Here is a 13,878-nt window from a genome sequence, read left to right as displayed (position 1 = left end):
TTACTTTATGGTTTGTCTTAGTCATGAGACTAGCAGCACCACAGATTTGTTTCTGACCAATCATTGCTCACGTCACAAGTCAGGAAATTGTAAACTCGTTGTCGCGAGCACACCAGAGCAGCAGGTGGGGCTATAACCGTAATGTCGGGTTTACGCTCTGTCATCCTATCGGTAGACGTCACACTAGCCAGGAAAATACGAAGGACTTTTCGTCGTGGTGTTATGGAGCATTATTGACGCTACATTGCCCTTGTTTGATTATGTGACGTTTGTCGTCCCCAGTGTTCATATTAAAACGCTTAAAATGTGTCAACCATAATATTCACAGAAAGACATAGCTCTTTGCAATACTCACTGGATTTCCATGAGTAATACCGTAAGTAAATTCCACGTTGGTACACTTGTCATGTGTTTAACTTAGTCATTGTTTGTTTAGTCACTCAAATCTAATAGACCGGGAACAGGTCGCAGAAATATGATGTTATTTACGTGTGCTACAGATGAAATAGAGGTGTTTGTCCATTTCCTCATTTGTTACACTGACACCAGAAGTGGCAGTCAAGATGGTGGTCTGACCAGTGATTATTTTTGGATGGCTATACTGAAATTGTGGCTTGGCATGTTTCCTGTGTTGGTTTTTTTCATACAACATAATGAGAAACAGACGTGTTTTTTTTTTTTAGATTTGATTTTGCATCAATGTATTTTTGGGGTTTAACTTCTGTGTCTGTATAGCACAAATATGTTATCACAAAATGTAGATATATTGAACCTTTGTCTTTATCATTTACTCACTATTTCAGGAACCAAGTGCAACACTTAAATTAGATAATATCTGCAGTGCCTGCGCAGGAAGTGACTGTGTCAAATTAACTGAGCTTTGAGAGAAAGGGAAGTGAGGAAAGAAAAGAATTTATAGAAAACGCATGAGCTCATAGGTGTATGAGGTTTTTAATGTGCCCACAGTTCTCTGTTCTGTCTAGTATGTATGCTTTAGTATTAAGGTAGAGATATATTTTCCAGAAGCAGAGTTTCATTGCTGGTTGTCAGGATGGGACACACTTTGTTCTGTGTACTGGGATTATTCAGTGAGTACATCAGTGACTTTGTCTATTTAAATTGTGTTGAGTCTCTATAAGACCGTAAACAGAGAAGACTTGTGGCTTTTATCAGCTCTATCTTTTATCTATCTCTAGTGATACAGGTGAGGGTGCTGATTTTTCACATAAAGTCATGATGCTGTTGGTTAATCAGTAATGATGATTTGATGCTGTATTTATGTTTACGCATTTAAAAAGCATGTTCACTGTTTTTTCTGGGCAGGATCGTGGCTGCTGGCTTAGTTTAATGAGGGGGACTAGTTGGCTTATATGCAATAATAATTTGATATTTCTAGATTATTAATACTATTTGTGAAACTCTAGCTGTTTAAATGTCTTTGTTTATTCACATTCTGGCAGTTTGTGTCAGTTTGATAACATGTAATCAATCTTTATTCTATTATTATCTCTATTTTAGTGCTGGATACTCTCCTGTGCTATGGATTCTGTAAAGGTGCACAATTTTCCTTGTTTTCTCTTTATTCACTTTAGATGTCTCTGCTTTTGCTGAATTGCTCTTAACTACATTCTGTTTCCTCTTTTCTGTATATGTATTTTTGGGCACAACCACAGGGCCAGCCCTATAGACATTAATGTCTGTGGCTGACAGACTGAGTGAGGTACACCACTGGATGGCCGGCCATGATGAACTTACACCATTGGTCGGTCGGCTTTTGGGACTTTACCCATTGGTCGTTACTCTGTTTAAAATGATTTTGTGCGTGCAGTTCTATTATTAATCAGGGAGTGCAGCTCGTTATGTGAGTTAACACCGCCTGACAACGATGTCAGCAGCCTGCCGCTCTGCAAGCCTGTACACGGTCCAGCCATATACTAGGTTTGCACCTAGTCATCTGACCCTTAAGCCTAAGGTGGAGAGTCTGTCACCTTCCGATGTGACATGGGAGAGGGAAAGGGCATTGACTAAAAATACACATTTAACAGAAACAGTGAACAACTTGGTTCATGCAGCACCAAAAAAGTCCATGCCCACTCACTCATACACTGTTCATCAAAAAGAGTAATGAAGTGAGTGTCACTGTATTATGCAACCTTCAAACTTAATGCAACTATCACCAAGGTTAGAATCATATCAATTTGGCTCACTTATTTATGAACCAGACGGATATGATCACTTACTCACTTACATTTATGATAAAATAAAAGACCTTTGTTGTCTTAATCTGATTATTAAAATTTTGAAAGCAACCACACCGTACAAAACCAACGTTACAATAATTTAATGTAGGACACTAATTTTAGCATAAATGCAGAAGTAATATTAAAGCTGCGAGCAGCGTTGAACGGGCCCTCGCACCTGGCGCCCGTCGGGGGAGCGGCGACCGCGGGACCCCGGCAACCGCGGGGTCAACGCAGGTCGCAGGGCACACGCTGGCATAACAGTTCACACTTCCCAGATGTAAAAATTTTAAATAAAAGCTTTTATGCTAATTATTTTCTGTGATAATATTATTCAGAGCTCATCATCTGTGACAGATCATGGCTCTATTGACTGTAACCTCCCTGTGGCAGCTTCTCACAGACACAATCAACTCCTCTTCCCCTCCCCCCTCAGACACACACAGACACACACACACAGAGACCCCTTCCAAAAACCCATCAAAGAGTAATACAATGGCTCCATCTGTAGGATAAAGTAGAGAGTCGCAACAGGAAGTTACCCCAAAATCTGAGGTTTCAAACAGGAAGTTGGGTTTCCGAACTTTGACGGGCCAGAACAGGCACACGCTTCGACCCAAACTCACAATTTTCGGAGCCAGTCTTCCAAAAATCCTTAAGTCTGTCCTGACAACATTTGAAGTGAATCTGGTCACCCGTCTAGAAACTGGACATCACACTATAAAATATGTCATTTCCTGCTATAAATAGGTGGTGCTACAACAATTGTATGAATATTGACATATGGATGTGTGCAGATAGGTACCATTAACAATCCTGTAAAGTTTGATGCAGTTTGGACAAAGTATGGCCGAAATATAGCAAATTTAAAGCAACTTCCTGTTTTGTGGCGAGTGATCGAACTTTGAGGGGCCATAACTTCCACGCCCTTCAATGAAAAGTCCGAAACTTTTGCAATTTAACTTCGTCTATGTCTTAAGAACAAATTATCAAATTTTGAAGTCAATGGGATAATGCGTCTAGGACTAGTTCGCGTTCAAGCGACCCCTGGAAATGGCCAAAAACACACAATTTTTTCACCTTCCGGTCAAAATAAAAATACTTTCTGTTGGGTTTAGAATATGGCTCCAAGAGACTTTTTGGTGCGTCATGGGATGTTACATATGTGTGCAGATTTTCAGATTTTTAGGCGCAACGGGCTTGAGGGGCTGTTCCGTTAAAAATGTAGGTGGCGCTACCGAGGCCATTTTGCCACACCCATGCTCAAGACCCCTAAATTCTTAAATTTTTCGCCGTGCCTGATGCGTCTGCAAATTTTCAGGAGTTTTGACGCATTTTAAGGCCCTCAAAAAGGCGATCAAAGAGGCGGAAAAAGAAGAAAAAAAATAATAATAATAATAATTAAAGCTGCGAGCAGCGTTGAACGGGCCCTCGCACCCGGCGCCCGTCGGGGGAGCGGCGACCGCGGGACCCCGGCAACCGCGGGGTCAACGCAGGTCGCAGGGCACACGCTGGCATAACAGTTCACACTTCCCAGATGTAAAAATTTTAAATAAAAGCTTTTATGCTAATTATTTTCTGTGATAATATTATTCAGAGCTCATCATCTGTGACAGATCATGGCTCTATTGACTGTAACCTCCCTGTGGCAGCTTCTCACAGACACAATCAACTCCTCTTCCCCTCCCCCCTCAGACACACACAGACACACACACACAGAGACCCCCTTCCAAAAACCCATCAAAGAGTAATACAATGGCTCCATCTGTAGGATAAAGTAGAGAGTCGCAACAGGAAGTTACCCCAAAATCTGAGGTTTCAAACAGGAAGTTGGGTTTCCGAACTTTGACGGGCCAGAACAGGCACACGCTTCGACCCAAACTCACAATTTTCGGAGCCAGTCTTCCAAAAATCCTTAAGTCTGTCCTGACAACATTTGAAGTGAATCTGGTCACCCGTCTAGAAACTGGACATCACACTATAAAATATGTCATTTCCTGCTATAAATAGGTGGTGCTACAACAATTGTATGAATATTGACATATGGATGTGTGCAGATAGGTACCATTAACAATCCTGTAAAGTTTGATGCAGTTTGGACAAAGTATGGCCGAAATATAGCAAATTTAAAGCAACTTCCTGTTTTGTGGCGAGTGATCGAACTTTGAGGGGCCATAACTTCCACGCCCTTCAATGAAAAGTCCGAAACTTTTGCAATTTAACTTCGTCTATGTCTTAAGAACAAATTATCAAATTTTGAAGTCAATCGGATAATGCGTCTAGGACTAGTTCGCGTTCAAGCGACCCCTGGAAATGGCCAAAAACACACAATTTTTTCACCTTCCGGTCAAAATAAAAATACTTTCTGTTGGGTTTAGAATATGGCTCCAAGAGACTTTTTGGTGCGTCATGGGATGTTACATATGTGTGCAGATTTTCAGATTTTTAGGCGCAACGGGCTTGAGGGGCTGTTCCGTTAAAAATGTAGGTGGCGCTACCGAGGCCATTTTGCCACACCCATGCTCAAGACCCCTAAATTCTTAAATTTTTCGCCGTGCCTGACGCGTCTGCAAATTTTCAGGAGTTTTGACGCATTTTAAGGCCCTCAAAAAGGCGATCAAAGAGGCGGAAAAAGAAGAAAAAAAATAATAATAATAATAATAATAATAAACCGAACGAAAACAAGAGGGTCCTTGCAACTCGTTGCATGGCCCCGTTGGGCCCACGCAACTCGTTGCTCGGGCCCTAATAATAATAAACCGAACGAAAACAAGAGGGTCCTTGCAACTCGTTGCATGGCCCCGTTGGGCCCACGCAACTCGTTGCTCGGGCCCTAATTACGTCACAGTGACAATATGGTTACTAAGAATTTGTGTGTTATATGCAGTGGTGGACTGGAGATGGTATTTCAACACTGATAAGGCTTTTCTTCAGTAAAAAGCAGAATTAAGAAACCATATTGCTTCATTAATATGTATTTTGAGCTGTATGAATGGTGTGTGTCTTTAGCTGGGTTTTAACCCAGATATGGGTTAGGGTTAAGCCTAACCCATATCTGGGTTAAAACCCAGCTAAAGACATGGGTTAGGGTTAAGCCTAACCCATATCTGACCAATTTCCACCACACAGTTTGCTAATGAGAAGTATTTAATGAATTGACTGAATTGTATATTTAAAAAATGTATCTCAAGTATGTAATATATGTTTAGAGAAAAAATTTAATACATGTGCAGTATTCTAACACTGGACAGGACACAGTGCACCAACAAGACTAGATTAATGTTAAAATATATTTTCATTCTGAAAATTTCTCTCCAACAGATGCAGATGGACCTAATGTCACTGTGTCTGCATCATGGCTGAGTCCTGGAGCCTCAGTAACTTTGACCTGTGAGGTCAAACCTGCGTCTAAAGGGTGGAAGTTCTTCTGGTCTAAAGTTGTTCCCAAACTATCAAATGGCTTCTATGACCGTGAACTGCTACCTGGTGACAGCAATGGGACTGAGGGGAATTCCTTTGTTGTCCCTGGTCAGACACATACAGCAGGATATTCGTGTAGAGCTGGAAGAGATCCGCTGAATTACACTCCATATAGCAGACCTAAGTTTGTCTGGTCTAGAGGTAAGTAATTTTGTGCCATTCTCTCTTTTTTCATCTCTGGCTTCATCATTAGACTAAATTTTTCCCATGTTTTTTAATAGAATTAATTTACTTATATTTCAAATTCATGAATAGTTAAATAAATCTAATGAGCACTGGTTATTCCTGTTAGCATTCACTCATATCTTGTTTGGTCTTGCCTAAATTGTGATATAAAGCAGCAGGAATTTGAACGTCTGCAGACACAGGAGGTATAACAGGCTGTATAGACTGACAGAAAGCTGATAGGAGGTAAATCAGGTTTCAGTGACAAAAATAGACGGGTAAACAGACAAGGTGCAGGACAAACTAGAGCTGCTCTTCTGTGAGGATCTCCTAACCCATAGTTAACATTTAGGTGACCTCTTGTGGCTGTAGTAATTATGACAGGAGCATTAGTTTATTTTATTTATTTTTTTCGGCAGATGTTTCAGCATTACCATCAATCAAAGTGAATCCAGCCAGAGAGCCATACTTTACCAATGAGTCTATCTCACTGAGCTGTGAGGGAAACTCTACTGAGTGGAGAGTGATGAGGTTTACTGAAGGAGGCTATCCGTCCAACTGTTCTAACTGGGGGATAATGACTGGATCCACATGCAAACTCACAAAGTTCCGAAAGAAAGCAGCAGTGTACTGGTGTGAGTCTGGATCAGGCCAATTCAGCAATGCAGTCAACATCACTGTACAATGTAGGTATTAATTACATTTTTCTTTTCCTTACATGCTTCCTGTACTGTGTGATTTAAACATCCCAAAACCATAACCTATGTCAAATAAACATACATACAATAAGTAGAGTGAAAATGGACACATTTTGAGCTGTCTTCATAATAAAAATTGAGCTATGAATTATACTATAAAAATATCTAATCACCCTATCATTACAATGAAAAAGGCAGAACTCGAACTTGCTATTGGATTCAACTCAGCAACAAGTTGAGTGTATTGTCAAATATTTAACAGTTTAACAACTCTAGCAGGTTTAAATGTGATGCTGAAGTTGTAATTGTTTTTCCAGTTCTGTTTGCCCATGCAAACCATCACTTTATTTTTGCACTGGCTGAAACTGCTTGCTGTGAGATAAAATGCATGATTAACTGTGAGCATACATAGTGCTTATTACTTGTTATTTCATTTTGATAAATTATAGATGTGCCTGAAAGCTCTTCATTTCCTGTGCTGACTGTTGGGCTGGTCTGTGGAATTTCAGTGATTATCTTCCTGCTAATGTTGTTTTGCTGGAGGAAGTCCAAGGGTGAGTTTGATTACATTTAAATTATTCTCATGTCATGACATGAAATATTAGTGACTCCAACGATCTTCCATACAAAAAAGAAATGACACCAAATATGTTTTTCACAGATCCATGCTTTGTCAGGTTGGTACAACATCTTGTATCTTGAATTTAAAAGCAGAACATTTCCTTTTTAGATTTGCTGTATTAACTTTACATCTTAATTATGTTTAACCATATTTTCCACCATCATAGAACCAGTCGGGGCTCTGCTCCAGATCACATGGTTAACAAGAATGAAACTGAACCTAACCCCACTCATCTCTATGGTGAGACCACAACTATACTAGAATAAGCCCAAAGACATATTTTTTTAGAATAATAATTTTTACTTAGTATCATGCAATTGTTCAGTCTCACCTTGACTCATTTTCACTGTTCTACAGATGATGTTCGTCTCTCTGAATCATTCAAAGGCCATTCAAACACTGGCACTGGTACGGTACAGTTAGATGAACACAGAGCAGTCAGAAATCCTAAAAATATGATGATTTATGATTGATTATAAATGACTGACTGATCTTTATTGTGGGTGTAGATGAATCCCAGGGTGTCACATACTCTGTGATTAGCCTTGAAAACATCAGAGAGAAGGGTGAGTACTCAAGATACACATCACAGATGTTTTAGTGCCTAATTAAAGAAAACGTACACCTATTTTTTGTATACAGTTAATCCAGGGAAGAGTCATGGACCAGAGGACTGCAGCATTTACTATAATATAAAGTTTAGATCAGCTGCAGGTACAGTCACCTCTCTCCCTTTCTTTCCTTCTTTTTTTTTTACTCTAAGTTTACTCTAACTAATCATCTCTCCATTCACAGGAAAATCAGCACCTGCAGCGATGGAAGAAACTTTTTATTCTCAAGTCCAACTGTAGGAGCAGCTCTTGATAATAATGCAGCAGGTTTTGGTCTATTTAGGGTGCTCCAGAGAAAATGACTGAATTAGACCTTGAATAACAACATATTTCTACTTTCTGTTAATAGAACTGTATTCTTTTTATCTTTGAATTAGTAGTGAACTGTTTCTGTTGTCTTTTAAAAATGAATTGTTACTGGTGCTTAATTTAGTCTGCATTATTAAACTTGCTCTGTTGCACCATAGATAATGCTGTTTTCCTGTAAAATCTTGCCCTTGTCACAGGTAAGATTATTTTACAAACTGTCATTGCATTCCTCTGGCAGAGTTTAGAGCTCTCACATGTTCCTCCTTCCTGGAACTAATGGTGATGACTCAAGTGATTATAGTGAGATTTGATTGACAAAAAATTACAGAGTTCTCAGACATCCAATAGGAGCCCAGTTTGTTACCCTGTTTTATTTGCATAATTAGGCAAACCCATAAACATTAATACTAGAATTAAAAAAAGTAAAATTCACTTACAACTCTCTCCCTTTCTTTCCTTCTTTTTTTTTTACTCTAAGTTTACTCTAACTAATCATCTCTCCATTCACAGGAAAATCAGCACCTGCAGCGATGGAAGAAACTTTTTATTCTCAAGTCCAACTGTAGGAGCAGCTCTTGATAATAATGCAGCAGGTTTTGGTCTATTTAGGGTGCTCCAGAGAAAATGACTGAATTAGACCTTGAATAACAACATATTTCTACTTTCTGTTAATAGAACTGTATTCTTTTTATCTTTGAATTAGTAGTGAACTGTTTCTGTTGTCTTTTAAAAATGAATTGTTACTGGTGCTTAATTTAGTCTGCATTATTAAACTTGCTCTGTTGCACCATAGATAATGCTGTTTTCCTGTAAAATCTTGCCCTTGTCACAGGTAAGATTATTTTACAAACTGTCATTGCATTCCTCTGGCAGAGTTTAGAGCTCTCACATGTTCCTCCTTCCTGGAACTAATGGTGATGACTCAAGTGATTATAGTGAGATTTGATTGACAAAAAATTACAGAGTTCTCAGACATCCAATAGGAGCCCAGTTTGTTACCCTGTTTTATTTGCATAATTAGGCAAACCCATAAACATTAATACTAGAATTAAAAAAAGTAAAATTCACTTACAAGTCACTGAGAACAAATTTTACCACCTCAATTAAATAGAGGGTGGTCCTGTTGAGTAGCATACTGCCTAATCAGGCAAAATTGCAATTGATATCAAAGTCAGTGAGGATTCAGTGCTTAGAGACTTAGAGAGTATCTGGGCTGCAGTTTAAGTTACATGGATTTGCATTTTGCCACTTGTATCTGTTAAAAGACTGAAGTTTGAATAAAGTTAAAAAAACAAAAACAAAAACTGAGGGTTCTCTTCCTTGTGCAGTGTAGATATTTTAAGACCAATCAGAGGCGGCTGCTAGGCGAATCAGAATTCTGCTATGTTAGCTGACGTATGTCGTCATTGACCACTACGTGCTTGTCATTGGCCATGATCTACGGGGTGGAGCCCAGGGAGGCGGAGAAACGAAGTCGGCAAACAGATTTAAACCAAGCCTGAGGCATTGCTTCTGTTTGCTAGTGCTGTGAGAAAACGTAGTTAGTGAAGAGGCATGGATGCTAAAACAAACTCTGGAGCTGCTTTTTTGTCGAACAGGAGTGAAGCTGGACTCTGAACACACCTGTGTCGCGAAGGTAAGGCAAACATTTAACGGCTAGCGTTAGCATTAGCGATATCGGAGAGCGTTAGCGTTAGCATTACCTTGTAATCATATCTTTTAATTCCATGTTCAGTCATTTATATCGAGTAGGTATGAGTGAGTTTGTGTTTCTGTGACTCAGGCGTCCCTCACATGAGTTGTGGGCACCTAACGTGAACGGTAAACTGTGAATCCCTGTTTGTATTTGTTATCACTGTACCTACAGTTTCCGTCTCTTTGTCATTTTTTTTCCCAGGCTGATCATTTTAGCTCAGTTTATGGTGGTTTATCATGTCATTGTCACCAGTTTGTGGCTATGTGTGGTTACTTTATATCATTTTGCGGTCTTTACTTGGTTATTTTATATCTGGGTGTTAGCATTAGCAATAGTAGCAAGCGTTAGCTTCGAGCGTTAGCATTAGCCTTATCATTCAATGATGTTTTGGGGTTTTTATTTGCGTGGGTTAAAGTGTGATAGTGTTTCTGTGACTAAAGCGTCCCTGACATGAATTGTGGAAGGTGGTAATTTTAGTATTCAGTTTGGCAGTCATTTTACTGCTTTTTTGTAATTCTTTGCTCCTCTTTGGTCATATTAAGTCAGTTTATGGCGGACTGTTATGTCGATGTGATCATTTTGTATCTGTTTGACGTGGTATTGCATCGTTTTACATCTCTAACTGGCTGTTTTATACCTACTTTTTGTGGTCGTTTTGCGTCGTATTGTGTCTTTTGTGTCTATTGCAGGTCATATAACTTTTCTTTGTGGCCACTTTGTGTTTCATTGTGGCAGTTAGCATGTCATTGTGATCATTTCACTTCACCACCTAGGTTTTTTTTTGCCTCTTTGTCATTTCCAGTTTTGTAGTAGTAATCTGTCCATAACCATCCATTTCATTCCCTGTTGTGTATATAATTGATTTGTGTTAAATATAAGCTTGAAAACTAGATTTTAACTCTGTGCTCCTCCACAAGTTTTAAGTATCAATAGTAGGTCACAATGAATGAGCTGAGATCACTGTTAGAAAAACAGTTTAAAAATTGCTTTTCTCTCTGAGATCAATAAAATCATATTCTAGTAACATAATTTATTCACCACAAAACTAAAAATGTGAAGTGTGAAAATATTTCAGTCATGTATTCTTCTACACTGTTCAAGTTTTGGAGGTAAACTAGTCTTTATTCATGAGGTCATTTGTTTTTCATGTGCTGTATTTGTGTTTTCCAGGTTTACTCTTCAACCTGCAACCTGGACAGAAACACCAGCTCTCGCCTGACAAACCAAACAGGTATGTTTCTTAAAGATTTACCCAGTATGAAAAAAAATCTGGTGATGAACTGAATTATTAATGTTAGTAACAGTGCCATTGTTTAAATCTTAGGCACTTAATGAGTTTAATATTGAATAGAACAAAAACTTATTGATCATACATTGTCAGAAAATACTACTAGTTATAATAATCTTTAAAAACTCAAAACAGTTGTCAGTTAATTTTCTGCCTGTGGACTGAGGTATAATTAAAAATACCACAAGTTCCTTTTTTTTTTTTTTTTACTTAAGTGAAAGTGTTTACTCTGCATTTCACAGTAATATACATGGTTCCTTCGGTGATCAGTTGACAGACAATCTAGAAATTTAAGATGATCGTTTTGGTTAATTTTTTCCAAATTTTCCAGATTCTTAAAGATGTGTTTCTTCTTGTCATATGTGACAGTAATATCATTTTCCTTGACTCTTTTTATTTCCTCTAGGTGTCACTGTTTCACCTATCATTCTTTTTACAATGAGGAAGTTCTTTGAGACCAGGACAGAGGCCTCCAGGTAATTCACAAACAGCTTTACATCAACTGTCCAACACAGAGCACTGACATTCAATTATTTATCTTCAGTTATTGATCTGAAGTCTGAATAGTTTGATTTGTCAAAAAGACTTCTAAGTCATTATTAAAGTCTATGTACATAGTTAATGAATGTACAGTTTACTGTATTTTATCTTATTTTTATTTCCTAATCTCTAAACTCCTCAATAATGATATTTAATTATACTTGAATGTCCATATAAGAGTTTCTTTTATACTTTGTCTTGATGCTTTTCAAGTTTTATGTAATAAGCACTTTGAATTGTCTTGTTTAATGTGTTTCACAATTACACTTGCCAACAACACAACATTTCCATCCCCTGCTGTTGTGTGAATATCAGGAGCTGGTGGAGTTAGTTCTCCAGTCAGACCAGATTCTTCAGTCTTTGTGTATAAAGCAAATTGAACTCTTGGACTAGTTCTGATTAGTCCTGAACCAGTTAGTCCACACTCTGGTTTCTTTGTAGATTTAGTGTCTTTTACTTCTCTATCTTTTGACAGTTTGAAGTTCAGCACCCAGAAACACTCTGTCCTATTATTAATGTTTGTTGTATTTTTCTCCACAGGATTCAAACTTCAGCCATTAAATCACAGAGAGAAGAGACAGACATGAAGACGTTTGCAGAAGGTCAGTGTTATTTTATTCTTTTCAGTCTGACTCTGTCATTATCTCAGCTGCTGTTTGACACTTTAAAACCTCATCTGGACCAAATAGTGACAAATTAAAGCTGCTGTAACTTAGTGTTAATTAGTATTTTTTAACAATGTAGCTTAAAAAGATAAGTCTAAAAGTATGTCTAACAATAAAACAGAAGACCGCAGAAGTTAAATGTAAAACCTTTAAAAAGTATAAATTATTTATAGGTTTTAACCTTATTTACACATATACCTTTAAAAATAGGTCTAAGAATTCAATGTGAAACCTTTGAAAAATAAATTTAAAACCTTTAAACAGTATGTCTGAACAGTGAGTGTAAAACCTTTTAAATTTTAAATATAAAGAAAGTAAATAAATATAAATACTATATTTTGAAATATTTAAAAATGTGTCTACAAAAATAAAAGCAATAAGATGATTTGTGTAGTATCAGTTTCAAAAAAGGAAGAAAGATGCTTTTAATGATTTTATTCCAAGCAGCATTTAACATATCACAGCAAACACATGTTAGAGCTGGTTAGGGTTAATATAGTTATGAGCACATTTTCCATGTCTACTAAGCACCTTTGAGATCATTTAACTGCTTGTAATACAATTATGAATTAAATAATTGTATCATAAGCAGTTGAATGGTCTCACAGGTGTTTAATAAAGTCTTTGGAAAATTTGCCCATAACTACATCACAGAGAAAGTGTTTTCACTTGAACAACAGGAAACCAACACTCTTTACAGCAGCTAAATGTTGGAGGTCTTAACAGCTTTGTAACGCTTGTTTTCTTTCATCCACTTCAGGTCTTCAGCTGCTGTCATCTTCTCGTCCTGCAGAGACAAGAACGTGTTAATCAGTAAATCAATTTTTCTATTTTACAATTTAACATCATTTAATGTAGTATGTTTTTCTAATCCTTACTATACCATGACATACTGCTTAATACTAAGGAACAATCTTGACACAGCCATGCTAACTTTGTTTTCCAGACACTCAAACCTCTACACAGTGATTGTAGGTTAGGTGAGATATTGTGTTGGTCATTTCATTTTGGTATTTTACTGTTCTAAAAACTGCAATACCAGTGCTCAAATTCAATTTATTACTGTGTACATAGTCCTGTTTATAGTGTTCATATTGTTTATATCATGTCTTTTTCTGCTTTTGCTGCTGCAACACTGAATTTCCCTGCCATGGCACAAATAAATAATTCTGAACACAAAATATTTTTTGACTCTGTTTAATTTTGTTTGAAACAATATTCCTATATACCCTAACCCTAACCCTAGACTTAAAACTTTGAAGATAAAGGTTAGGGTTAGGGTTAGGGCATTTAGCCAGATTAGAATTTTTACCCTCACCATACTTTTGTGACGCCATACCATACTGACTTTTTTTCATGATTTTTGATGCCATACTATACTATGACTTTTTTTGACCGTTTTTGATGCCATACTATACTATGACATTTTTTCATGATTTTTGATGACATACTATACTATGATCTTTTTTTTCATGGATTTTTGATGACACATACTATAGCTATGACTTTTTTTCATGATTTTTGACACATACTATACTATGACTTTTTTTCATGATTTTTGACG

General features: G+C 37.5%; 1 protein-coding gene across 3 annotated transcripts; it reads left to right on the top strand.

The window, feature by feature from the left end:
• Positions 1–405: 405 nt before the first annotated feature.
• Positions 406–9,429, top strand: LOC108883579 (uncharacterized). Of its 3 annotated transcripts, none has more exons than XM_051075479.1 (11): positions 407–1,088; positions 1,519–1,554; positions 5,562–5,861; positions 6,305–6,571; positions 7,033–7,137; positions 7,245–7,260; positions 7,372–7,445; positions 7,563–7,613; positions 7,715–7,771; positions 7,848–7,919; positions 8,636–9,429. In XM_051075479.1, the coding sequence occupies exons 1-11, from the start codon at positions 1,052–1,054 to the stop codon at positions 8,689–8,691; spliced, it is 1,071 nt and encodes a 356-aa protein (XP_050931436.1). In that variant the 5' UTR covers positions 407–1,051; the 3' UTR covers positions 8,692–9,429. The 3 variants fall into 3 exon arrangements, with proteins under 3 accessions (XP_018532435.1, XP_050931436.1, XP_018532426.1); XM_018676910.2 differs by lacking the exon at positions 8,636–9,429 and adding an exon at positions 8,001–8,571 and having other exon boundaries at positions 408–1,088; XM_018676919.2 differs by lacking the exons at positions 1,519–1,554; positions 8,636–9,429 and adding an exon at positions 8,001–8,571 and having other exon boundaries at positions 406–1,088.
• The last annotated feature ends 4,449 nt before the right edge of the window (positions 9,430–13,878 follow it).

This window comes from Lates calcarifer, linkage group LG14, assembly GCF_001640805.2.
Source record: "Lates calcarifer isolate ASB-BC8 linkage group LG14, TLL_Latcal_v3, whole genome shotgun sequence".
NCBI classification, from domain to species: Eukaryota; Metazoa; Chordata; class Actinopteri; family Centropomidae; genus Lates; species Lates calcarifer.
This window is presented reverse-complemented; position numbering and strand designations above follow the sequence as displayed.